Raw genomic sequence first — 25,460 nt, forward strand, 5'->3', positions numbered from 1 at the left:
GCGATTGAACTTGCCCTTGAAGCATTGTACCATTGCACGATCAAGGAGACTCACTCTTAACTACTACCTGGGTGAGTGGAGGGTTATCCACTGGATCCACATCTATGGGGTTGTCTGGAAGTTCTGTGTGCTCCTTTATTTCGCGGGCTTCTACATCGGTTTCGGTTCGGGCAACCATTTTCTCTATCCGGACTCCCGAATGAGGTGAGAAAAAAGGACCCATCGGTATTTTATCCGGCATTAGGCCTCCAGGGCCTACTACGGGCGAAACGATTGGAGCCCATGGAAATGACGGACGCGTGTCAGGTGGTGTGGATGTTCCAGATAATGGTGCTGGAGGAGCAGGGCTTACTGAAGGTCCAACCGAGCCTGGCGAAGTCCCAGGTACACCTGGTGTACCTGGAGTTCCTGGAGTACTAGGCTGGCTGTTGTGGGGCTTTGGAGCTCGCTTCTTGGGACGGAGAAGGTGACGCTCTTTTACCTATATTAGAAGAAACGAAACTCGCGAAATTAGCGAAACTGTAAATACCAGACGAGAAATAAACACTGGTAAACTTTGCTAGTAGATTCTAATTGTAAGAAGCTGAATAAATCCAAAGACCTGTACCTCAATAGGGAAAAAAACAAACAAAAAGGATACCTTACAGAATACGGATTTGCAGCAAAAGATGCAAATCGGACTAGAAAATATGTGATAGAATCGGTTTTTAAGCTTCTTTATGGTTAGCATTATCAAATTCTAATATAATTACGAAGACTAGCTAATGGTAAGTAAATTAATTAACATTTAATTTTGCCTAAAGCTTATTACTTTGTATTCAAGTGTCGAGTGGGGCACTCCGTAAAAAGTCCCCGCGCGATGCACACTCATCTCTCCTCTTTGGACGGCGTTAACGGCCTGCAGCAGATTGTCGCGGTTGTAATTCCGGTAGCGACCGCGCTTTGGTCGCGGCACCTTGCCGTCGGCACTCACTGCATACCCATCAATCAGCATTATCATTATTAACAGTAACACAAAATGACAGAAGGAGTGCTGTGTACACACAAAATCGTTACATTATCAACTTGTTATTAAGCACTCCATTTTGCTAATGGACAACTTCCTTATTATATTACTACTATTTTCGTCAATATGGGCCTGTACGGCTGAAAGAAAAGAGAGGGCACTAGTCTCAGCCGCGTCAACCCAATGACATAACCTATTCAAAAAACAACAATTAATACTTTTATGCATCATCGCCTACCCTGTAGTGATTTCTTTTGGTTGCTATTGTTGCTGTTGTTGTTATTGTTGGCATTGCTGTTCGACGACACCATCCCCAGCTGCTTTTCGGATTTGACAACATTCCTCGAATTGAGCTGCTTACCAACGCCGCCCGATAATGCGCCTGCGAGCGCGGGCATCTTTGCCCCTGTGTCCGTAGGTCTAGTGGTCGGTCGAATCTTACCATCAAGTCCCTCTACCACGCTGAGAGCATCGAGCCCAAATCCCAGCCCGTTCGAACCGTGCAGGCTGTTACTGATGCCACTGAGTCCACTGACACCTAGACCGGCAAGAGTTCTGTTACATAACGAACCCTTCATAAGATTTACCTGCTCCTCCAATAATCGATCGTGCGCTGTGAAAATCGACAAGCGCAAGAAGAAGTTAGCCATATTATTAAGCAAAGTTCTACATATGCATAATCAGTGTTTATCGCTCGTCGTAGAAAAGTTACTACAACAGTGTAGTAAACGAAGGTTTGATCCTATGCTAGCTGCCTTAGTTCTAACACCGAATTGAATGGGATAAACGTACGGGTGAGCGTTGAACCCTGGAGTACTCTAAATACCATGTAACGCGCCATACATGGGTACGACACAGTGTACATAGAATAATATTTCGATACCTCACTAATAAACTGCGAAAACGGCCGACATTGATCTATAGAAAATTGGTTGTGCTTGTTCTTCTAATAGGCTCATGTAAATTTCGCCTCTGTGGTCGTTTCAGCGACGATCATACGTGAACATACGGGTGTACTCTTTAGTGATTTCAGGAAATACATGCACAATACGATTTCCTACCCGAAAACTGTTTTAGGAATTCTGGCATCATGGCTGAATGTTCGGTATGTTCCGAAGCTAAGACTCCCCTAAGGGCCATCTGTTGGTGAAGCGACGAAAGGAAGTGTTGGAACATTTGAACGGTATCACTCTGACTGGCCAGTTGCGATGTCAAACCTCGAATCCCAGTCCTATTACCAATCGGTCCGCCTCCAACGCCAACGCCGCTCATGAATAGCGGCGCTAAAGGCCCAAGTGGAGGTGAACAGGATTCTCCGCTTGAGGTGCTGCTGGCCGCAGGCGAAGGCAGCGTCCCCTTTTGACTGATTGTCAACTTCAAAAGCTGACAAAGACTCTCCGATGCTCGGATGCGACCCGCACCCGCCTGGCCTTCGATGAGTGACGGCTTTGTGGCCTGAGGAAGAGAAAAACAAGAGCATAGAACAAGTACATAGAATAACTTGTATGTGTTGCGTTTTTTTACTAGTGGTGTTAGGACGAATTGTAACTTTCCGGATAAACTTGCAAAAGTCAAAGCCCCATTTTAATCCTGCCTTGCAGCTATTTCGTATGCCTGGTCGTAAACGTACATTGCAGCAAAATAATTACTCAAATTTCAAGATATTCCGTAGAAAATGTTTTCGTGTCGCTAACTTACGTAGACAAAACAAACTGCATAAATGCACGATGTTGTGTCTAGTATGAATAGCAGGACAAGGCTCCTCAGTAGCACGCCTGTTATCGCTCTTGATGGGTCAGCACCTTCGAAATTGACCTCTGCATGCATAAACATTGCTCTATACGGCCATCGGCTGACGACACTAATCATAGATCATACCTAATTAACTCATCCAACCTCACAAAATAACACGGTCATAATAGGTCAAAACACGACTGCTGCAGCACCGAAAACAACTACAATTGCGTCTAGTGTAAAGGAAGATATGTTAAAAATAGACCGATCCCGCCGGCCATCGAAACTGGGGAGCAATTTTTAAAATTGACGCAAATATTAAGCTATCGAATTCTAGATAATTCAAACTGGGCTAATCAGTTGTGTTTGATTATGACTGCTGTTACTCAGACGTTCTTCTTTCTAGCCGATTGCGATTTGTTTTTCCAGGCTTCACAATACATGCTGGTACTGCTGCAGTAGCAGCAGCTACTAACGGCTGATCGAGGACGCTGGCCATTTTAGAATTAGTGACCTTAAATCGACCCTGTGTCACCACTGGGGCAACAGCCTGCGACGGCATTTAGAAACGCATACGTGTCCTTCTGACTAGAGCAAACCGTTCTAGTTCATCACCATTGTTAATATATATAATCGTTCTCCCTGTTTCGTGTCTCGTATCATGATTCGAGATACATGAACATCGAATAAAAGGCTTTCTCCGATCGAAAGGCTTAACTCAACTAGGCGCTACAAGGACTTTTAAGATAGGCGGCATATTTTCTCTAGAAAACGTATACTGAATCGAGAATCCTTTCTTTTCAAGATTAAGTAAACTCAGGAGGATGTTAGGTGCGACTGACGCATAAACTATTAGTTAAGTTAAATCTGAATTTTTCGAATAGCGTATGATGATACGCTGTTTTAGAGGAACACACATTTAGACGTTCGCCGCATACAAAATGAGTAGTAAAGAGGGTACATTATTTCGATATTTGCTGTTTGACGGTAGCTTTCTTAAACAAATAGCTTTCAATTAAAATACTGTTTTATCAAGCATAAAAAGATTTGAATTCGTTGGTTCCAGACGGTTATTTAGTTCTTCTTTACCGACGTGTCAAGGCGTTTTCAGCGCAACTGAAATACGGCACTTTTAAAGCATTAACTGATTTAGCACTATTTCCTATGTCTGGACGAAGACAACACTATCTTCTAGAGAATTGAAGTGACGTTATCTTTTTCTTGTTGTCAGCGCTTTGACTAGCGCAAATGATCTTCTCCAAATTAATTCGTTTATCCTGCAAAATAAACTATCAGAACAATGTAAGGAAAATGTCTTTAAGTTCCTCCCGTTTATTTAGAATGGAAAAATTTTCAGGTATAAAAAAAATTATCATCGATACGTCATAAATGAAAATAATCACTTGTCAAGAATGTGCTACCTCTTTTGGCTTTAACAGTAGTCTCCTCGTTGAATTCATTCCAGCTTAAAAGTGCAGCGACTCCTCGCAGCAAAAGCCCGCTTGCTCACGACGACACTGCTTTTTCCTGGCATCGATTCAGCACGCGTGCGTGCTTTGTACGCACGTCTGATACGTACGGTTGTCAAATCCCGTACAATTTAGATCGCTGATTCTCGGAACCGTAATGCTACAGAGCGGATGAAGAGTTTCTCGGCTGACTTGCAACAACTTTTATTTTACGTTTATCTCTTCGTCTTAGGTGCTCTGTGACGTACCCTGTCTGATCTCGCGAATCGCAAGCCCTAGATGCACCCTGTCTGCTAGTAGAAGTGTTCATTTCTATGGTTCTCATTCGGCCCTGTAGTGGAATTAAGTCAGTTGGACTGCTGGTCGACACGAGTTGAAACGCGGCCCTGCTTTCAATGCTTGCCCTTCCCTTATGCAAATTTGTGTACATACATTGGCTTTGGTACGTTATATATCAATGTCAGATATATCATAACGCAAGCTTGCACACTCACGAGATATGTTCAAACGCTATAAAGTACATGCAATTACGATAGTTCGCAGAACGATAACACTTCATAGTGATCAACAGCTATTGTAACTCTGATTTTTTCCGTCTCGCTGCGAACGAAACGTCATCGGTTCCGCGCCAGCAGAGGCAGGGAGAACTGAACGCTGCGATCATACGTGAGTGTGAATGAAAAAACGTTAAAATGTAATTCAATATCCATTAAGAAGCCTGCCATCATTAACACGCCTTGGTTATGTTTACAACATCTCTCAGCAATCTGACGGAAAGACGCAAAAATCCCGATTTTTTTCTACCCTATCGACCATGGACCGCTCTATCCACCTAAATAGAGCCTTCATCACGAAGAACAGCGGCGTAATACGGTGGCCTTTGATGACATGTTAAGCACAAGAAATTCATTGGGAAGATGTACATAATATTGATGTATGGATCGACTAACAGCGAATATACCGAATCGGAATCGTGAAACTTCAATTGAAGGTTTGTCGTTTATGCTAGTCGATTGTTATTGACAAATTTCAAAAATCTCTGCTCGAACATCGAAAACTACTCGTAATACCCGCAGAGGAGAACTTTGTCCAGATAACGCCAGTGAAAGCCAAGCAGTATATGACGCAAGAGTCTGCGATATCCGAACCAGTGAGGTTACTGAACTTACTCTGAAATCTTTGATACTTTCGGATGCTCTATTTAATAACACACGAAATTGAATAAAATTGACTGGCTAGACAAATTTTGCCAGTTATAGCTTCAGCGGCTAAATGTGGAGCGTCCATAGCTTGATTACGTACCAGTTAAGACACGCTCTTAGTTATATCCTCCCCAAATACGCAAAAGTTCGTGTTTGCCGATTTGGAAAAAACGAATGGAAATATGTGATCGAAACAAAAAACAAGACATATATCCTACCGTGTGCAAAATCTGTGTCATCAATATGGCCACAGCCTAGGGTAAGGTATATGTTTGACCTTCAGTTGTTAGTCAATACATAGAGAATCAATAAACTCTAAGATCACACGCAGGGAAATTCTGTGAATGAAGGCCAATTTCAATAGGCTCTTGTTGACCGCAACTCCCCTGGTCGAGAGAGCAGATTCTCTGGTCCTTGTATTTCCGATGCCGGGAAATTGAGTGTCTTTTATATGACATGTTATGATAATTATAATTATATTGTTGTCGCCATTAGTGACGCTGCATTGAACTGATTGGCCGCTAGTCCCTCTGCTTTGAGACTAAGCATTTGAAACGCCAGAGCTATCATTGGAGGAGCCCCACAAGGATAGAGAACATTTGATTGTAGGTTTGACCACGATATTGATTTTGAGAGGGCAACCACCAAAACTGAAAAGATGATAAAGTAATAAACGTACTCCTCTAATAAATAAGCATCTACCTGCAGAGTAATTTCACCGGTTCCCAATCGAAGGCCGTCTTGAAGGCAACGTAATAGGTATCGATCTCTCTAAGCGAACTTCACCGTTACCGAGATCCTTAGATTTTTCTGTGTTAAGAAGTTAGCAATAACAGCGCAGCTTTGACATGCGTACGTACACTAATATTACATTTTTACATACCTGCCTATCTATATCCTATTCAACCACGTCATAATAACAATAATAATATTAGGATATGTCAAATTAGAAGAGGGAGCGTCGTGGTAATATATTGCTGTAGCCTAAAATATATTCGCTATTTTGTTTTGTCATCTTCGGCAATATAATACGTTGTGGTTCTTGTGCTGCATTCTAGCAATTACGCCATACTCTGCATTCACGTTTCAAAAAAAAAGGCTGAATTTTAAGTTTTTTTCTACCAGCAAAATACTTCGTTACTACCCCTTGGCATCACGAAACACACCACATAACTACACTGCCACAACGAATCGACGAGTCCTATTGTAAATCAGTACTGTTATCAAACGACTATTCTTCTAACAGTTATGCTTACAAATGCTTCACTCGCCTCGCCATCGATAAGTTCCGTCTGACCCGACGGTGTCCCGTCAGGGGTCGCCTCTAAGGGTGTTCTTCCCATGCTGCCAGTTAGCCCTGCGTCTGCTCCAGCATTCACACCACCACTTACAACGCCTGCACCATTGGTTCCACTTCCATTGGATATGTTTATCTTCTTGGTTGCCGCCGATGTCGATTGAGTGGTATTGGCTGACCCTGAGGATGCTCCTGAAGTCCCACCAGTAGCAGACATTTTCCTGCGATCATTGGCCATCTTGTACACTTTGTTTCGTAAAGTCGATCGAGGAATGCCATAGATGACGGCGGCCCTCCGCGTGCCTAGCTTGCCCATCTGAATGTCCTTGAGGGCTGCTTGAAGCTCGTCTTCGGTGTAAGTCCGTTTTGGGGGAACACTGGCGTTTACCCCGCCCAGAAGTGGAGGCAGACCGGAGTGGAGGCCGGAAAGTGGAGGCAAACCTGCCAAGCTGGGCAAGCTGGCCAGCGTGGTACTACCGCCATTGGCAACGGTGACGCCGACGCCTGTGGCAGTCGCGGCTGCAGAAGCCAACGCCGCGGCCAGAGGAAGGGGCGTACTAGGGGGCGTGGCCGATGGATGGGGCGGAGACGATACTCCCGAAGTTGTTGAAATGACGCTGTCAGATGACTTACGTTTTAAGCTGAAGGGAAAAGCACAAAGACACAGGGAAAATTTATCAAAAGATGTGGTCTTTGGGATTGAGTCAAATGAGGATATGGAGTGTGAGCATGTAACCTGATCATAACAGTTTTAATTTTATAAAAATTAGTTAGAAAAAGTTAGACGATAACTACATGAAGAATCGCCTAAGAAGTTGTTGGAGCATAGCTACATTGATTGTATGTAAACTCTAAGGAAGTTATTTTAAACTAAAGAACACTTTATTACGGACGATTGAAAATTTACAGTGAGCGTAATTAAGCAACAAAAATGACTTACGAAATGCTTCCGGTATGTTCCGAACCGGATGCGGCAGATGAATGTCCGCTTGATTCCGGCGATGACCGGTTGTTGCTGTTATTAAGGCTAAGGTCTAGTGGCTGATCCTCACCCTCACAAAGTCTTTCACACCCACTTTCATTGCCGTCAGACAGCGTTGATACCCCACATAAACCAGCTAAGTCACGACCATCAGATAACGGCCAGCACCCTGCGTTTCCAACAACTGCAGCGATCGTCATTAGATAAAGAAGAAAAGACATGTGATTTATTTACTTTTAATAATTTATTGACCTAACACTCATCTTGACTTGTTCCCAGTTCCACATTTAACCCTTCAAGCAATCTAACTAAGAATCAGTAGAACTGAATAGACTTAATAAATTTCCCATTTCTACCGTTCGGTCAAAGTACTGCCTGCAAATATTATACTGGTATCTATCACATGTGAAGATCCACGCACCCATTGTTATCTGCGGCACAATGCCGTCCACGTGGTCCATGGCGCTGTTAGCCACGTGCACCCGACTGCTCGTAGCAGTGGCAGCGCCTGCTCCAACGAGGCTTCTTCCAGACGCCTTTGAATTATTTGATTTTGTTCCGTTTCCAGGTTTGCCACGGTGCCCTTCCTCTTGCCTGTTCAAACACTCAGGTAATGAAAACGAAGACTTCAACAAATAACTGTCGATAGTTCCCTTATGTTCTAGGTCGGGAGAGTTGTTACTATTGTTTGTGAGTTGTAGGTCGCCGGTGGCCGTTGAGGTACAAGCTGTAGAGTTGCGCGGATATTCCGCCTGAACCTCGCCGGTCTGAGAACTTCCACTGTCTGAGGGACTCCAATCTTCAAGTGATTCACGCCGCTCCACGGCTACAAATAGACAAAGACACGGTAGAAACAACTAATGATTGATTATCAATATTTTCTGATGACCGTTGTACTCGCAATATGAATAGTCTATCTTTGAGGAGTTAATGTACATATTACATAAAAGCAAGACGGGCTTAATACACAAAAACATTAGTTAGCTAAATCAGATCCAAGGTACTATTTTTATTAAACGCATGACCAGACGACCTATTAGCCTTCATAGCGGCGTAGAAGTTGTCGTCTTTTTCTGGACCAAGTAAAAATATATGTGTGCACAGGCAGCACTAACGAATCACGTAATAGCGCTGCATCTTTCTAGATAAATCAATTCGATCTTCTAGATAAGAACCAAAATGAAAACCCATTTTATATACACGCGGTTTAAATGATTTGCGCATGCGTTAACCTTGAAGCTGTCAATTTAGTTGGGTTCATATAAATTATAACCGTTATAGTCCATACCTCCTATCAGGTATTTGATATATGCCTAACCATAAAGATGACTCTTACAGGCAAACTTATTCATTTGTGCATTGAATGGCTTTATTTAATATTCTCTTTTGTTGCAAATGTCCAAAACTACTCGGGAGTATCATATCACGGGGCTGCTCTTTTGCCCCACCCTATCTGCTCGAAGAATAACGGCTACAAAACAGTCCAGCATCATCCATTACGAGTCATCCGTCCACATTGGAGAACCTTGCTGCCAACACGTTTTATGTCGATTTATAAACAGACTTGCCGACACAAGCGAAATACGTAAATGCTAATCAACACATGGACGCAGGCATAGGCCACTGATGGCCGGCTACGGTTCAAAAAAAAACGAACTAACATTCAAATAATACTAGTAATAGTAATCATAATAGAGTAAGGATTAATGCTGTATGTATTTGTACATCTGTATGCACAGTCTGGTCTTCTAAATAGCACACGTCGCAGGACCGTCTGGAACAAGGCGTTATCTTGTGTGCTATCTGACTGAGCAAGAAGCAGACGAAAGAGGGGGATGATAGCGATGTAGGATCAAACAGTTGCAAAAAAAAACAAACGGGTCGATGCTATACATTTTACTAGTTGCTATGTTGCTTTTATGTGTGTTTCTGTCGTTGTTGTCGATATCGCCGCTGTTGTTGAAGATGACCATTTTTACTATTTGCCCTTGTTCCCCATCTCCACATCTGCCCCCGAGCATATTGTCTTAACCGACAACAAGTTGATGGGGCCTCTTTGAATATAACGAATAATTTGTAAACTGCATAGGATAAAAATTGAAATATGGATGTGCGAAAGCTGCATTTACCTGTTGGTTAGTCACAGACAATATGGGGTGCGCGGAGCGACCCGACGACAGCACGGAAAGAGATATGAAAAACATAGAATAACACAAATAACAAAAACAACCTATTTCCCCTACGAATGCTAATATTGCCGCTGATTCTATTGATGATGACGGTGATTATTGAGACGATCATGGTGACTTGACTGTTGCCATCTCTTAATTAGTTTCGCATCGTTGCATGGATACACAGCGGATCGCTCTGAGAATATGCGAAGGCCATCAGGGGGAAATGAAGATGAGAATTACGGCTGAAACAGTTAAAAATGAATCTACTGAAATGCTTCGATTTCGTACGAACGTATTGATGCTTAACGGTTCCGTTGAAGTGGGGAAGCCTATCTAGGGACGCTTGTGGGGACAGTTTGCAATTGAAAACGTGGAATTAGATTTTGTTCTGGTCAAGATAGTTGAGGCCCCGATCCTAGTTTATTTGGTCCTGTACGGTTAAAAATTGGCAACCGTAAAGAAAGCAGCATCTTGTAAGCCAAATAGTTGGATCTCGTCATCTGTCAGACATACCATTATTTTTTAGCGCTTTATCTACTAGATATATATATATACGGCTCGTGGGCATATAGTCGTACTTGCAAAGCTGCCTGATTTTTAATATTAACGTAACTATTATTTACAGCACAATTTGACTGATGCGTACTTAATTTATTGCTTAAATTAAGGAAATATTTACATTTGATTCTGGATGCTTAGTTTTAATGTATGAGCATTAACTTCTCGTGATGACACAGTGGTAACAGGTTTGGCAGCGAAGTTTAAGAAGATGTAAGGTGGTCTAAGCTGGGGTCGTTCCCGTAATAGCGTTCAAAGAGGCTCTTTGTTGTATGGCATTTCAGGCCGAGGGTCAACCCAGAAGAAGAATAAGATTTGAAACAGGGTGCAGACACGATTCGGTTCGTGTTGGAAATCAGCGGTCTCAAGCAATATTTAACAGCAGTATGAAGCGTTAGAACTCGACACTGTTATTTTTATGTGTAAATATAAAAAAATACACCTCGAGAACACTCACGAAAACAATATAAGAAAGAGCATGTGATACTCATAACAGTACGAGATTTAAGACCATGTGAAGTTCACAGCTAGCTATGTAGTGTTATGGACCGACTTAGGAAGTCCTGAAAGGCTCATTGAAACTTGCATTTCGCCATTGATTTAATGATATAACTGACATGCAACCGATTTTATCCGTCGCTGTGATCAGCATCGTCACGAGGGTAGTGAATCCGTCTGTTTCGATCGCATTCAGTTTAACGAGTAATTTCAGATCAGTCACTCAGCTAGGAGCCAGTTGTGGGCTGATATGTACAACAGACCTACATTCGAGCTTATTTCTGGGAATGGAGCCATCTAGAATTGGGCCGTCATCATGGAGAAAAATATGTTTTTGAAAAAAACTTTTTATCTAGAATATGCGTGCGCATCTGCACGTTTTGTACATTATTTGATTTTTTACGCCTTCAGCTAGAACCGCTCTTAATTTTACATGCGCTTACTCTGCAAGCTCATATTTTCCAAGGCGGATAAAAGGTTTCGTCGTGCCTAGTGTAGCAAAGCTCCTATTTTAGTGCCGGTATCACAAATCTCCATTTGAATATCCACTTACAAGTTTTCTACTGGTAACAGCGACATGTTTGTAGAGATCAACTATCCCTTTAACGCTGACCGCTGTTTACTATTGAAAGGGTCGCATTTGTAGCTAGGGTATATTGCGTTTCTAAAATTTAAATATTTCGAACTATTCTAACCGATTCGCCCCCCACTGTATTCAGATACAACTGTATCACTTTTTACTATTTCCTCACTTGCCGAGCATCATAACGGCACTGCTGTGGGGGGTAAAGTCGTGATTAAACGGGTCAAGTGGCGTCACCTTGAATGAATATGTTGGCTTTTCATTAAATTCGCTCGTACCTTCGATATGACATTGGAATAACAACAATTAATAATAACAATCGCCTATTGCAGAAATGGCAGATGCATTGGGATTTGCATACGTACAGCTAGCAGAAACTAGTTAACCTTTAAAAATTGCAGGTCATTAGCGATGTACGCGCGTACAGTATACGAGAGAAAAACTTTTTTTTTTTTTTCCTAAAACTCTATCACAACTTAAAAAGCGCAGACTAGATGCAGTTACGTTCTTGCAGAAATAGTAAATGCCGTTTCCGTCTTGCCCTGTGATTAGCCGCGTGAAAACAGGAATAACTTCGAAACATGGCGGAATTGGATCAAAACCCCCTAATCCCTTGGCAGTGTACATGACTGTAGGTTAGTTACGCCGGGTCGATTGACAAAAGATGATCGACGTATACTGACGGCTGAATCATGAGCACCCGTTGTCGCTAACGTACGTCCACGGTCAACTAATTTCTTAACTCTAATAATAATTGCGAAATGCAGAATAATAAGCTTTTTCCTAAACGCCTATCTACCGCTATAAGCTTGTATGTGGCTACGTACATAATTTGCATTTAAATAGATGCGCACATACTGAAATAACTTGTTACTGTAATCTGACCTAAGCAAGATGGCTGCCGCTGTGGCTAGTGTTATTAAGACAATTTTTCGTTATTTCGCCTCTGTCCCCATGCGAAGTCATTTCACACAGAGATGCCCTAGTCGGTATAGATAGGATATTTAGAGCCGTCCGAAAAGATAGTTCGCTGAGCACGTGCGCGGTCTGGTCAAGGATTAGTACTTCAAAGCCGTCAACGAAAACACGAAAAAAAAAATGAACGCGCTTAACTCGCCTGTGATAAAATACGTCTGATAAAGTGACGATGTTTCTACCGTTTAGCGGTCCTGCTATTTGACAACAGCAGCAGCAGCAGCAAACGTAGCTGTTGTTATTGAAATTGCGTCCACCGGTTCGCGTCATCACTATTACATTGTAAAATTATGTTGTTATTATTAGAAAATCACGGTGCAGTTAGTTTTTTCGCATGCGAAAATTTTTACTCACACAACAGTAACAGCCAGCATTAACAGATCCGGCCCTTCAGTCCCGTCTGAGTGTGCGCTCTCTTAATGAATCCGAGACAATGATCCTAGTCTAAATTGCGAGTGATAGGTCGCTGCGCATGAGCAAAATTTCAGTGCCTGCTGTCAGCCCCTTCTGTCTTGACGCTTCCGTCCGATAAATGTCGTACCGCCTCTCAACAATTATGAGTTCTGACTGAGACTACGTTTATTTAGACACTACAAGAAAGCAGCGTATTCATCTGATGGTTAGTCGATCTATATAGGCTTCATCTTTCATTTCACTGTCTGTGTTTCACAACGTTTGAAACGTTGTGGCTCTCCACGTATACTGCTGGATATATACCTCCACGTATATCTTGGATAGCTTCCCAGTCGGTTTTAACAAGTCTAACTAGGTAATTATTAATGTAACAACAGTTAACTAATCTATTTCAGCCTGGATTTGGCACATGCGCGTGTCTGTAATATATATTGCACTTTTACGGATAACTCATTAATAATACTAAAAACGCGACACTAAGCGGTAAATTAAAAACGCGAAAGGTAAAATCAATAACAGCTGGGTAAAAAAAAAAAGAAATACGCTTTGATGCGTAAAGTTTTCGTGCAAGATTTATATCGTAAATACGCTACTATCCATGCTACGCCAAGCAGGATCGACGGCCTCCCTCGGCTCTTTTCAGCCGCGACGCTTATTGAATGCGCCAGGTGCTCTAGTCTTGCTTCAATTCAGCAATAATAGCATTATCTATACGATTATCCACTACGCCATATTCTAAACACTCTGTCAGTGGTCGTCTTAACTAGCCACAGCGACGAAATTGTCGACTTTGTTGTTATTGTGCCTACTCGTTCGATTCGATGGCGCTAAGGAGGCGCTATCTTCTTTAAAAAAGCATCAGTTTGCCAAGTAGGGATGGGCATACCATAATCCCCGGAGCCAGACCAGAGCGGCCCTATGTGACTGTGTCGTGTGTGTGTTTCCTGCAAACTAAGCCACATGAGCTGTATTGGCTGTAAAACAGAGACATCCGGTGGCTAAGTCCTCCTGGGCCGACTGACCCTGCAGGTAACCGGTGTCGACACTGGACCCGCAGAAGCTAACTAACCAAATGGCTGCCGATAAAAGACGCATCTGCCGCTACCAATGAATCAGTACTGCGGCGGCTGTGCAGGCGCTAACAACCGTCCTGCCATAGCAGACGCGTACCGACCACGGTAACGGTGGCGACAATAGCGGCAGAGACAAAAAGAGGCGAAAGTCCAGCGGTGCAAGGCAAAGAACTTAGTAAGCCAACTAGCCGAAGGGGGCACTAATCTCTATACTTCTGCAAAGGAATCTCAGTGGCAAATGCTGAGCCGGTCGAAAGCGCGAGTAAATCAGTGGTCACCTGTTGGAGCGGTCGAATGGCCATTCAGCAGAACCAATAAACGATTAAAAAACGAACGAACAACTGGATATATGTCCAGCGCGATAAATTTGTCAGAGGCAGCGGCTATTTCATAGTTGTTGTGCTACGCTGAGAGGATACCACGACGATGGCAACGGCAACAGCAGCGCCGGATGTAGTGCCGTTAATTCTAATACAGCTATTTTGAGTATAGCTATTAGTGCTGATATGCCATACTGCAGTGATGGTCATTTATGATGGCCATCCTCGATCCGCGCCGCCGCCTTCACCTAAACAGACAGTCCTACTGCCTCGTGGCGGGGGAACTGCTGGCATCAATAAACCAATACAGAGCATCGCGCTACAAAAATAATAATAAAGATCACAGCCAGTTGGTCATCGGCGCTGACAGCAGCAGCAGCAGCAGCACAACACACATTTGTGCATTTTTATATATTGACACGTACATATGTATATGTACATATGCATATATAGGTAAAATGCGATCTTGGATGTGTGCATGACCAACTAATCTGTAGCTTAATACGTGAAAATGTGTGGATACAATTCCTTAAGTGCGTATCTTGACTGTAAACTTGTTTGATATTTTACAATTTTATATGTAGGGAATTTACGCGCTTAAGGATATGTGAAAGCCCTCTAGTGTTGCTCGTGTTTCCATTGGCATATATTTGCATAAATATGAACACGAGGGCAAAAATACACACGGGGCAAGCAAGAGAAAACGATCGTTCATTAGCCGTATGTGGAGGCCGACGGAAGTGTAATGGGAGAATGCCTACATGGGCAAATCGGCCTCGCGAATGTGGATTGCTTTGCTATTGCTGTTGTCAGTCGCAGATACAGGAAGTGCCCATGGCGTGAAAAACACGAGAAGATGCGAGGCACATTACTTAGTTAGCTTTAATTAGCCAATGGCAATGGGTTTTATTATACATGATCATTCTTATCTCGATGAGCGAGAGCATGATGGAGTGTAGAAGATTTACAATATTTTCTGTCGTCTTAATCAGTAATGTGACTTTCGCTGGCCTTCCCCGCATATAGTAGGTATATCTGTAATTTCGTGCAAAAAGTATTTTTTAAATTATACAAATATATTTTCTGAATCTTCTTGATAGCTCCAACAATGTAAGCACAGATATCGGGGAACTTCGCAATATAACCACTCCAAAAATTGGCAGGTTGATAAATATAGACAAATCTAAGGCTTTCACTGTAACGAAGGCCTAAGGCCATTTTAGTGAATGCTGCGACCACAAACATTATGTTACAAAAAATAAAATTCGCCGATAAAAACCCAGCCAAACACTATAGTTTTTAGACCCATTAGTCGTTTCAGCAGCAAACAAACTAATGAATTCAATTATTTTTTTCGCATAAAAAAGAAATCGACTTCGGGGATTTCCGCTAAATGAACCTCAGGACTTCTGCAAAGAAACATTTCATATGACACTCATTTATGGCGCACAAAAATTCACTAGTTTAGACAGCTTGATCCGTCCTTACAGCCAAAATCTGTGCGGATCATTTGCAGCCACTACTGCCTTCGAACCACGTTTTTTTTACAATACGTGTAAAAGATTGTCGACGTAACCCAGAACGCAAGCAACGCAGTCAAATACGGCGGATGCGGCCTAATGGGTGGAATACGAACGTTATAACAAAAGGGGAGCTGACGCTAAACGTTTAATTCATGCGTTAACTATTGTATTCTACAGATTTTATTACTCTATGTACACTATAATTACAGTGTAGTTCATATGGCAAAGTGATACATGTATGTTTATATGGATCGACTATATGCTCCTTTGTGAGTTTCTCCGCGGAGCGCTGGAGTGATGCTCGAGCAATGCCGAAACGGTGTCCTTGTGTCTCAACAACAACAACAACAACAACAATCCGTGTATAGGATATGTGTATCTCAAAATGTAACATGTAGTTACGACGCGACAACAACCCTGTTGACAACAATGGCCGCGACGACAAGAATTACATGACAACACTACGTAGCGCAGAGGGAGGTGCATGTGGCAAAAGAAAAATTACCTAGAAACAAGGACAGTGTGTATATGTCGCATAACGTAACCCATTACAGAATAATCTGTATAGCTTCTAACTACTAAAATAGAAGTTTTAACTAACGGAAGCGCGCGGAGCAGCAGCGAAGGTAACCGTAATACGCGCCGGCCGAAAACGACCGACGCTGGGCTACCAGACAGTAAGGGAACCAGAAAAACGTCCCGCAATGGCGGGTTCCCGAAAACTGGCGGTACCCACACAGATGATTGCGTTCAAGCGCAAAGTGGCATATATATATATATATAACCAGCAGAATAGTTCGGAATAGAGGAGGGCAAAATAACACTGAAAAATACCTGGGTCGTCCCATAGAACGATGATTGTGTCGAGTGAAATTTAAAAAAAAAAACGCTTGCCAGAACACTACAGGGAAAAACAACAACCGTAATCAATACATTGCGCTCATGTATAGTTAGTGGGCATTCTGCTTTGGCCTGCTATTGCTATTCTCTAATACGATAGATTGGTCGGCTGAACGATGGCGTCTGGCACTGGAACATCGAGAAACCTATACAAGTGCAAGCAGCGTTCTACCCCGTACCGTAGCTGCGATGTTTATTAGCTTCTTTTTTATTTACTTAAATAAAAGTGATTAAACACGTAGGAGAACGAAGAGCTGAAAATGAAGCGCGTGTTGACACTATATAATTCACTCCTAGCCGAACACGATCGCTGAATTCGAAACGTCTGTTTAATTGGTCAAAAGTGAAGCCAAATTTGCTTCCTAATGCAGCTCTTTTCAGACGAGGTAATAACCTATATACATTATATATACGTGATGTGACGTTATAAGAAGCGCTTCCTATATAATGCGCTTTGTGCAAACCCACCATGACAATTACTCTATTAGTATCGTTTATTTTTGTCGCTGCTCTTCCTCCTTTCATTTTGATGGGTAGTCATTATTATATTGATGCGTTTGTCATATATGTACATATATGTATTCACCAGTAACTACCATAAACCACTATATCGCTCCGATATATGCACGTATGAAAAATTCGTTTAACACGTCTACGCAACCCGACTTAGCAAGATGACCCGTTCAGGTACATCAACAAACAGCTCAGAGCGAATAAAAACATCACCAGAGGGAAAACCGTTTTGATGTTAGTTTTGCGCAAGGAACAATCTAATAAGCGGTCGTGCATAGTCCCAGAACACAGCGCATGTGTCGAAATGTATGTGTGCGTACGTACGTGTACGTACACATACGTTATTATTAGTTTTTCGACAGTGGAATTCCGCTGGAAGACCGAGTGTACAGAAAGCCTACTGTTTGGTCTATAGAACTGGACTTTACTTGCGTGATATTCAGACAGTGACTGTTCCGCCAAAGCTATGAAATGATTGAAACCAGGCGGGCCCACGTAAGGGGATGTCGTGCCACGTTGATGGATTTATTTTAGACAAAAAGGAAAAGGGAAAATTCGGGATAACTAAACATGAGGAAATATCCTGTTTGGTTTATTAACCGCATGGCGAGGCGAATAAGTAGGGACAACTAGCGTGTCGAACTCGCACAGTGATGATCTTCAACGGGTTTGGCTCAACGACAGCGTACGACTAATAGTATTGATCAAACGTTAAGGATAGTCATCTTGTCTTCGACGCGTAAATCTATTGCGTACACAAATGTAATTTCTCATCTAACTCTACCGTCTCTTTTTCCTATGTATAGCAGAATGAGACGGAAGCTGTCATGGGTAAACACTGAAAAATTCCCAGGGTCTATCAATGTGCCGTACCCGTACATAATCGAGGTCAAGCAGAAAGCAAAAATAAGGCCCCTAGCCGACGTGACAGTGCACGTAGTTGGCGGGAAGTACAAAGTATAATCCCAGTAGTGAACGACTAAATTAGACAAAACTGATTAGTTAAAAATTAGTTCTAAAAAGGACACAGGCGCTGTTAATAATTAACGCATTTATGTTCGAAGATCTGGTCGCTGTCGGTAAGGCTGGATGAAGCACAGGCCAGACGTTCTGCCAGCCAAAAACCGCAAGCTAAACGAATTGTCTGTAAATCCCGCTATCATCACATGTCACATTCTAGATGCTGCATCGTGCCACATCGACTACCTTACTTCCAACAATTTCGATCACCTATAAGCGTTTTCGTACCCTACCACGAATTATGTATGTAAGCTCATAGATACAGCGGTCTTTTTACATATGCAGCGTATGTTTTATATTCCGCAGCAGAGTATGGCTAGTCGTTAGTAGGCACTGACATATATGTGCGCTTGACAAAAGATTTTGATCGTCGACTTAGATCTAGATCTGTTCACACCGGTTGACTGTAGTTAACGATAAGAGTAGAATCTATTTCTATAACAATTATGGTCATGTGCGCTCCTTTAGAACCTAATCCAGAATTAACAGAACAATTATACCGATAACCGACGTATCCCTGTTTACACGTTATCTTCATCCCGCATGCAGGAATCTAAGATCAAATGCAAAACGACTGCACCTAGATATTCTGAACTACAGCGAGAAGCTGTATCAAGAGGTCTCTGGAACACGTTTAGCGGGGCGCATTTTGTTCGCTTATGGTTTCCCCACGTATAGTTGCTCGTCGGGCCAAACGTTTTTAAATCGAGCGGTTCTAAAGAGGACGAAGAACAAAGGATTAGCGGTTTAGGGCGAAATCATACGTTCGTATTATAGGACCGCTTTTTCCCAGTCCATTTTCTAGCCGCTCAGGCTCTTTAGGCGCCGTTGTGTTCCTACGAGACGCAGGAGAAACACTGATCTTAATAGCAACAAAATCAGTATCTGTAATGACAGCCGATTGCGTGTCATCTCTACTAATCGTTATCGAAGTGGTAACAGCTGCGCTTTCGGCGACTGCTACAGAAACCCGCTTCCAGTATTCATCAGCACTGCTCATTAGGGAGCGCTCTTTGTGAGGAAGATAAAATTCGAATGTCTTCCGCCAATAAATAACAACAGTTAAGTGACAACGGTATTTCAATAATAGTTCTTTCGCGTTTGCGGATTGGGCGACATCAGCTCGGACTGCTCGCCGTATGATTAGACATAGGTAATATGCTGCTGACAGCGCAAAAGCCGTTAATTTTGTTCAGAAAATTCGCACAGAATTGCCCTTATCGCCATAACCGTTCAGCTGGCGCACGCTATACTAAGGCAGCCTATTTCGGCAAAGGCGGCTATCGACCGACGTAGCTAAATGTGTTGTTGAGAAAAGCCGAAATCGTTGAATACGCGTTGCTGAATCTTTGCCGAATCTTGTTGGAAACTCATTAAATTTGTGCGGTGTTTTTTTTTTATTTTTTAATAACCGGCCAAGTCAGAGTCGCGCACGGTTAGATGATGCGAGAGCCTAAAGTTGCAATTTTCACTTGGCTACTCTGTAGGTCACGGCTATAATTTATAACTTGATTCAACATGTATGGTAATAGTATGGGTCTTATCAAAAATTGGTGCGATTTTAAGATATCCGGTCTGTGACTTTTCTCGTAACTGTCGATGCGTTTCATTCAATCGCTTACAACTGACTGACTGGCCTGCAGTCAGTGGCTATCTGTCATGTTTGCCTTACATAGCTTCAACCGGTTATAGTGAGTAAGGTAAACGTATCGACGTGCAGACGTTCGTTTTAGATCATGATGGTAATAATAACTAGAGGGTTTCTTAGTTAGCTTTATTTGTTATGTGATTTTCTCAAATTGTGCGCCATATCAGTATACTTGTAAAATTCAAGCTAAACGACAGCCTTACAATAGTATCAGATTGTCATCATTATCATTGTCTTTACGGTCGGCTTCAGTTTACAGGAATGGCAGCAGATACGATTTCGACTCATCCGCTGGCTGAGCCCTATTTTCAAAGTAATTTTACTTTCGGGGCAAAACCTCTGTCCTCCCATCGTAGGGCGGTATTTGGCATCGTCTGCATTCAAACATCCGATACGAGATGAATCAATGCTTTTTAAACGAGCTTTCTTTTGTTATTAGATGTGCATTTTTCTATCAAATACATCTATGTATATAAGAACCGTGCGTATGCACGCTTCCTTTACGTGGCTCGCCTCCACTAAACGTGTGTGTGTGTGTGTGTGTGTGTGTGTGTGTGTGCATATAATAATCACGCTGGGTTGTAACCCTACAAACTGAGATCGCTAAAAAAAAACTTGGAAGGGGGAAGAGCGATCAATCAAGAAAACGAGCTGTGACAAATGTAAACCAGTTGCATTTGCCTCCGTCCCTGAGATTCGATCTAATGGATCTTTGGTTAAAGACTATTGACTACTGCGGCGTACTTGTTACCCACCGAATAAGAAGTACCATCGCTCGCGGTCATTACGACACCACCTGTACATACTACATGCTAATAACGGGATTGCGAACTTTGCTTGCAACATATCTGCCACTTCTGAAAACATCGGCGATGCTACCGTAACCGAGTGGCCATGACTGCTTTATGGGTATCATGTCGTTGAGTCGCATTCGACATGGGCGAAACATGGGTATATTTCGTCATTTTTTTAAGGACAAGGGGAGGACAGAGCAGGGTAACGGGGCTCAACTCCAGCTTCAGTAACATTGGGACGTTCCAGACGTAACAGGTGGCACAGCTCGATCTGGCTGAATTTAGGGATAATAGCAAGAAAACTTAACAAACACATAGCACAAAGAAAAGCAAGCTAAGATCAATGAGAAAATCATACGACATTTTGCTACTGTTGTTCTAATGCGTATCGCTGTAGAAGGGTCCGGGTTGAAAAAAAAACCATCACGTTCGATGTAAGATCAAATTGCGCCTTTGTGAACGCTTTGATTACAACGACGAGGTTATAGTAATGGATTCAGGGACTGAGCTTAATGTGCTCTAAACATTGACTGGTGGGCCTACATGGGTATAAAATTCAGTGTGACCAAAATCCTGACCTGCGATTTTCTTGAACTATGATATACAACCTAGATAATTCCTTTTGATTAGTGCCTAGTGCAGTACGAATCATGGCTGCCTTTCGAAAACCAAGCAATTACATTGCTCGTGCGCATAGAAGGTGTTTATCATAACCAATAAAAATAATAATAACAAAAAACTGAATATATGCTAAGACGAATTAAAAAAAAAAAAATGGAGAATCTAGCATCAATTAATAATCGGGAACATATTCTGATATCATTATGTAAAAAAAAAAAAAGAACTTTCTAGATTAATAATATCTCGTTGGTATCGTGTGCCAAAAACTTACCAATTCATAAATAACAAATGAAAAATCGCATCAAGACCCAACTGGCTGATATGTGCATCATTTTCTTACAAGTTACCTTTAACTAGCATGATCTTTACAGAAGATGCCATCATTGTTTTTAATATAGCTTGGCGGCTCACATCTAAACGGGCGACAATCATCAATAAACACTTTAATCTATTTTACTGGACGCTGAACTTAACATAATCAGGTAAGCCCTCGGTATCAAGTTATCTGATAATAACTTTCACTTAACATTACAACCGTAAAACTCGTGTACACATGAAGAATGTCAAGGCCCGCAACTCTGGCGCTTAAAGTATTAAACTTGTTTATTCTTCAAGCTCGAAAGTTTTAAACCAAGAACGATGCTAACCTCGTTGTTATTGCCACTTCTGCTAGTTCTCAGAAGCTTTCAATATCCCCAAAAACTCTCTCAGTATACTATTCTCAATTCGGGGAAATATATATCAAGCGAACTTTGTGGTAGAAAAAAAAACTCAGTAGCTCAGAACATGTCCGATGCCACGCTCATGATCACACCCACGCCATGCACACGTCGCTGGCCAAACAGGTAAAGCTGATGTACGGAGGGGTAAAACTACTTGACATATGTCACTTCGATTACCGGGCCATTTTTTCTTCTCACTATTTTGGTGGGCGGAGGAGAGTTTTACAGTGCTACAGGACTGAGCAGTGTTGCGGGATCTTTTTCGGCTTGTCTCAGGTGGCCACCATCAGTAAAAATCCGTTTTGGGCCTTGAATTTCGTGTGTGATGCTGAGGCGTCGCGAAGCATGAACACGAAATCTGTCTAAATGCTGCGCACAAGTGACAAAACCGAATAACAACAACAACAACATTAACAATAATGGCTGCCAGCCACATTGAATCGCTATTGCCATTGTCCTAATCGTCCACGTTGCCTAGCCGTTTTCCCGTTTCAGAACGAAAACTGGTATTCTTGTTGGATTGAACACTGAGCAATTCCGCTCAATGCAAGTAACAGTTGGTTTTGACCAAAAAAACAAATACCTGGAAACCCCTTGCCCCCATATATATACAGATATATAATTGTAGGTAGTTTATATGAGTGTTTTGTATTTAAGAGGAGAGTGTGCTTATCTATTCGTATGCATGCGCAAATGAAAGGCATCGATCGTCATCTACGAGCCTCAGTGCCTTTATCCAAAATCGCTCTTGGCGAACCGGTTCCTCTTCTGACTGGTATAAGCAAATAATTAACCTGTTTCCCAGCGGGGGGTGGATGAAGAGCACAGATCAAGCTAAAAGTACCAATGGCGTCGATAGCCGTAGTAGTAGTAGTAGTAGTAGTAATTTGCCGATAACGCCATTACGTTGTTCTTCTACCGCGGCATCAGAAGCGATGGCGCCGGTTGTTAAAGCAGAAACTGAACTTATTTTAATCCTATTTGTAACAACAGCACATCTATCATATGACGACTGCGCGCTTGAATTGTGGGGTCGCGGCCGATTGCGCGCGCCGATAGTGGCCAGTAGCAACCCGTCGTAACCAGGCGTGCAACCATGAGTCGGCATCAATCTGGATAAAGAATAGTTATTTTTCCCTAGGAACCGTGTTCTTTTAGTCGTTAATGCTGGCACAGTGTTATCTATCAGGAAACCCTATCTTCCACAGATTATTCCCTTGTCGACAATGCCTGTTCTACAACTATTAAGGCAAAAAAAAAAAACAATTAAGATTTTGGTAATCTTAGAATTAGCTTAACAACAACTTCTACAATTGAATAACTAATATTACGCGTCCGATGGAATATTCTCGACTGGTCTCTTGGTCTGTTTGAGATACGTGCATGGATGTAACAGGTTCCATTATATGGGAACATTACAATAGTGAAAACGTTTTATTGAAAACACGACTGTCATCGAAGCCTGGCGTATTAAAGATGTGAGACTAAGGGCCCTGGAGATATAAACTGTGAGTTCAATTTACCTGGAAAATTTCGTAGATGCTTCGAGGTTCCCAACTGTAAGCCGCATTTATCGGTGCTCAAATCTATGTGTGGGTGTGCAGTTGTGTACATGGTATATAAATAACTTCTACGTAAAGTTTATTTCACCATCTCATTGCCATGTTCCAGCGAGGAGACTACGGTACGGCACAAGTTTTCGGTAACCGACTGCGCGTTACACTGTTCAAGGCCAGCACACATGCACATGCACATGCGTACCCACACACGCACGCACATAGATACACAAAGAATGATGCACATTAACGATATGCACAATAACCACGACCAATCCACTAAATAGAACATCCTCAGTGATACGAGCACACGGCATGATTCCTTATGGCTGCGACTCAAAATAACCATCTCATCAGAATGCGCACAGAATTTGTCATGCACTCACTGTATAACTGAATGTTATGGCAACGCTGTTAAGATGTTTTCCAGAGAGAATCTATGGTGCCATGTTAGCTCATCGTCAACCTGCAATCCTAACGCAATCACACGCTTTTCACGAACTTTATCGTTCTGTGTCCTGCGCACTTTCAGCAGATCGTGGAACCATCAAGATCCGCTTAAGCCCATTCCGGCGCACCAGTATTTTGTAGAGTAAGCAACTGAGATAAACAAAATGAATATATCTCTTTTCTACGATTGCCGAACCACTTAAAACGAGAGCTGTCAATCACCTACAGCTGAACGTACTCTCTAGGGTTGTCCGGTCTGATTTTTCCCCATAGAGGTCGCTGGCTAAATGGATAGCCTTCCGATAAGTAGCTATTCATACAGGAACTGCTTGATTCGGTGTCACTCAGTGACGTCTTTCATCGACACGCTCTCAAGTTATTGTGCCGGCAGCTGTTGCGAGCCTGACGTGTCCCACGCTGGCCTACTCGTCATTTATGTTGTTCTAGTGCTCACAATTGTCCTCCTCGTCGTTGACGGCTAGTACGAACGATGTTTAATTTGTGTTGTTGTGTCGGCTTGCGTTACGTTGCGTCGTGTTGTTACATGTTGTTTTTGAGAAACCCGAAAGGCCCCGATAGACTCGATCAGAGGATAAGCGTCCGTTCGTCTGATCTCTGTCCTCTGTGGCCACGAGTGCAGCCGCAACCGAATCAGCTCCCGTTGCCGCTGTGGCTATCGAGATCAACCAGTTACGATTTGTAGTTGTCGAATACACCGCGTCGAGTCGAGCTTTGCCTGGAACTCCGAGCCATTGGTCGCCGTCGCCATTCGTTTGCCGGCCGCTGTTCATAGCCGCCACTCGCGCAGATATCGTTGATGGCTTCTCACTTGTTGGTTTATTCTCAACGCATTCCGCTTCCCCCATCCGCCCCACCAATTCACGCTAGAGATAAATGTGAATGTCTCAAACAGGTTTGACTAGTCATCAACATATTGTAATGTAGGTCCGACTGGCGGCATTCGTTGTCAATGTATCGCGCGTCGTCTTTGTTGATCGATTCGTTGACGCCAATGCTGCTGCTGTTGCTGCTGTTAATGTTCGTGTTGTTGTTGATGCGGTCAGGGCATTCGATTCTTTGTGGTTTTCCAAGCGCTCTCCGTAACGATCTGATGTACTACTCCACGTCCCGTTGTACTTAGGCTGCTGCCGTTGCTTCGACGGTCGCGCTTATGCAGAGTGTCTCTCCTATTTTTTTTTTCGTCACTTCTCTCCTGGGCTGGGTCGATGCCTCCTATGCGATGGGTCAACCAACGAATGGCTTCTTGTCAAGCTCCGCCTCCATGCCTCTCGTTATGGGGCTAACGCACGATGGGTTAAGACTAATAGTCTGTTGGTCGCTTATGGCCAACCTTCGTGACAATGTCCCGCTATTGAGATTACAGATACAGGATAAGCTTAGACTGACCCTGGAGTTTCACTTAATTTC

At 42.7% G+C, this 25,460-nt stretch overlaps 1 protein-coding gene across 16 annotated transcripts in view; it reads right to left on the minus strand.

Annotated features, from left to right (window-relative positions):
* Window positions 1-25,460, minus strand: part of Eip93F (Ecdysone-induced protein 93F) — a 109,909-nt gene that overhangs the window by 7,655 nt on the left and 76,794 nt on the right. For 13 of the 16 annotated variants that reach the window (XR_015316407.1, XM_086974063.1, XM_086974068.1 and 10 more), the window contains 7 exons: window positions 8,112-8,516; window positions 7,649-7,874; window positions 6,668-7,349; window positions 2,068-2,461; window positions 1,245-1,619; window positions 812-972; window positions 68-481 (listed from right to left, as the gene is read on the minus strand). Coding sequence is in view for 15 of the 16 variants with exons in the window: in XM_086974063.1 (XP_086830189.1) it covers window positions 68-481; window positions 812-972; window positions 1,245-1,619; window positions 2,068-2,461; window positions 6,668-7,349; window positions 7,649-7,874; window positions 8,112-8,516 (2,657 nt within the window). In the remaining variant the exon portion in view is untranslated. Of the gene's footprint in view, window positions 1-67; window positions 482-811; window positions 973-1,244; window positions 1,620-2,067; window positions 2,462-6,667; window positions 7,350-7,648; window positions 7,875-8,111; window positions 8,517-23,549; window positions 23,690-25,460 lie in introns of those variants that run through there. The other 3 variants (XM_022814054.2, XM_086974072.1, XM_086974064.1) reach the window with 3 other exon arrangements.

The sequence above is a fragment of the Varroa destructor genome, unplaced genomic scaffold (genome assembly GCF_002443255.2).
Source record: "Varroa destructor unplaced genomic scaffold, Vdes_3.0 BEIS01000007.1, whole genome shotgun sequence".
NCBI classification, from domain to species: Eukaryota; Metazoa; Arthropoda; class Arachnida; order Mesostigmata; family Varroidae; genus Varroa; species Varroa destructor.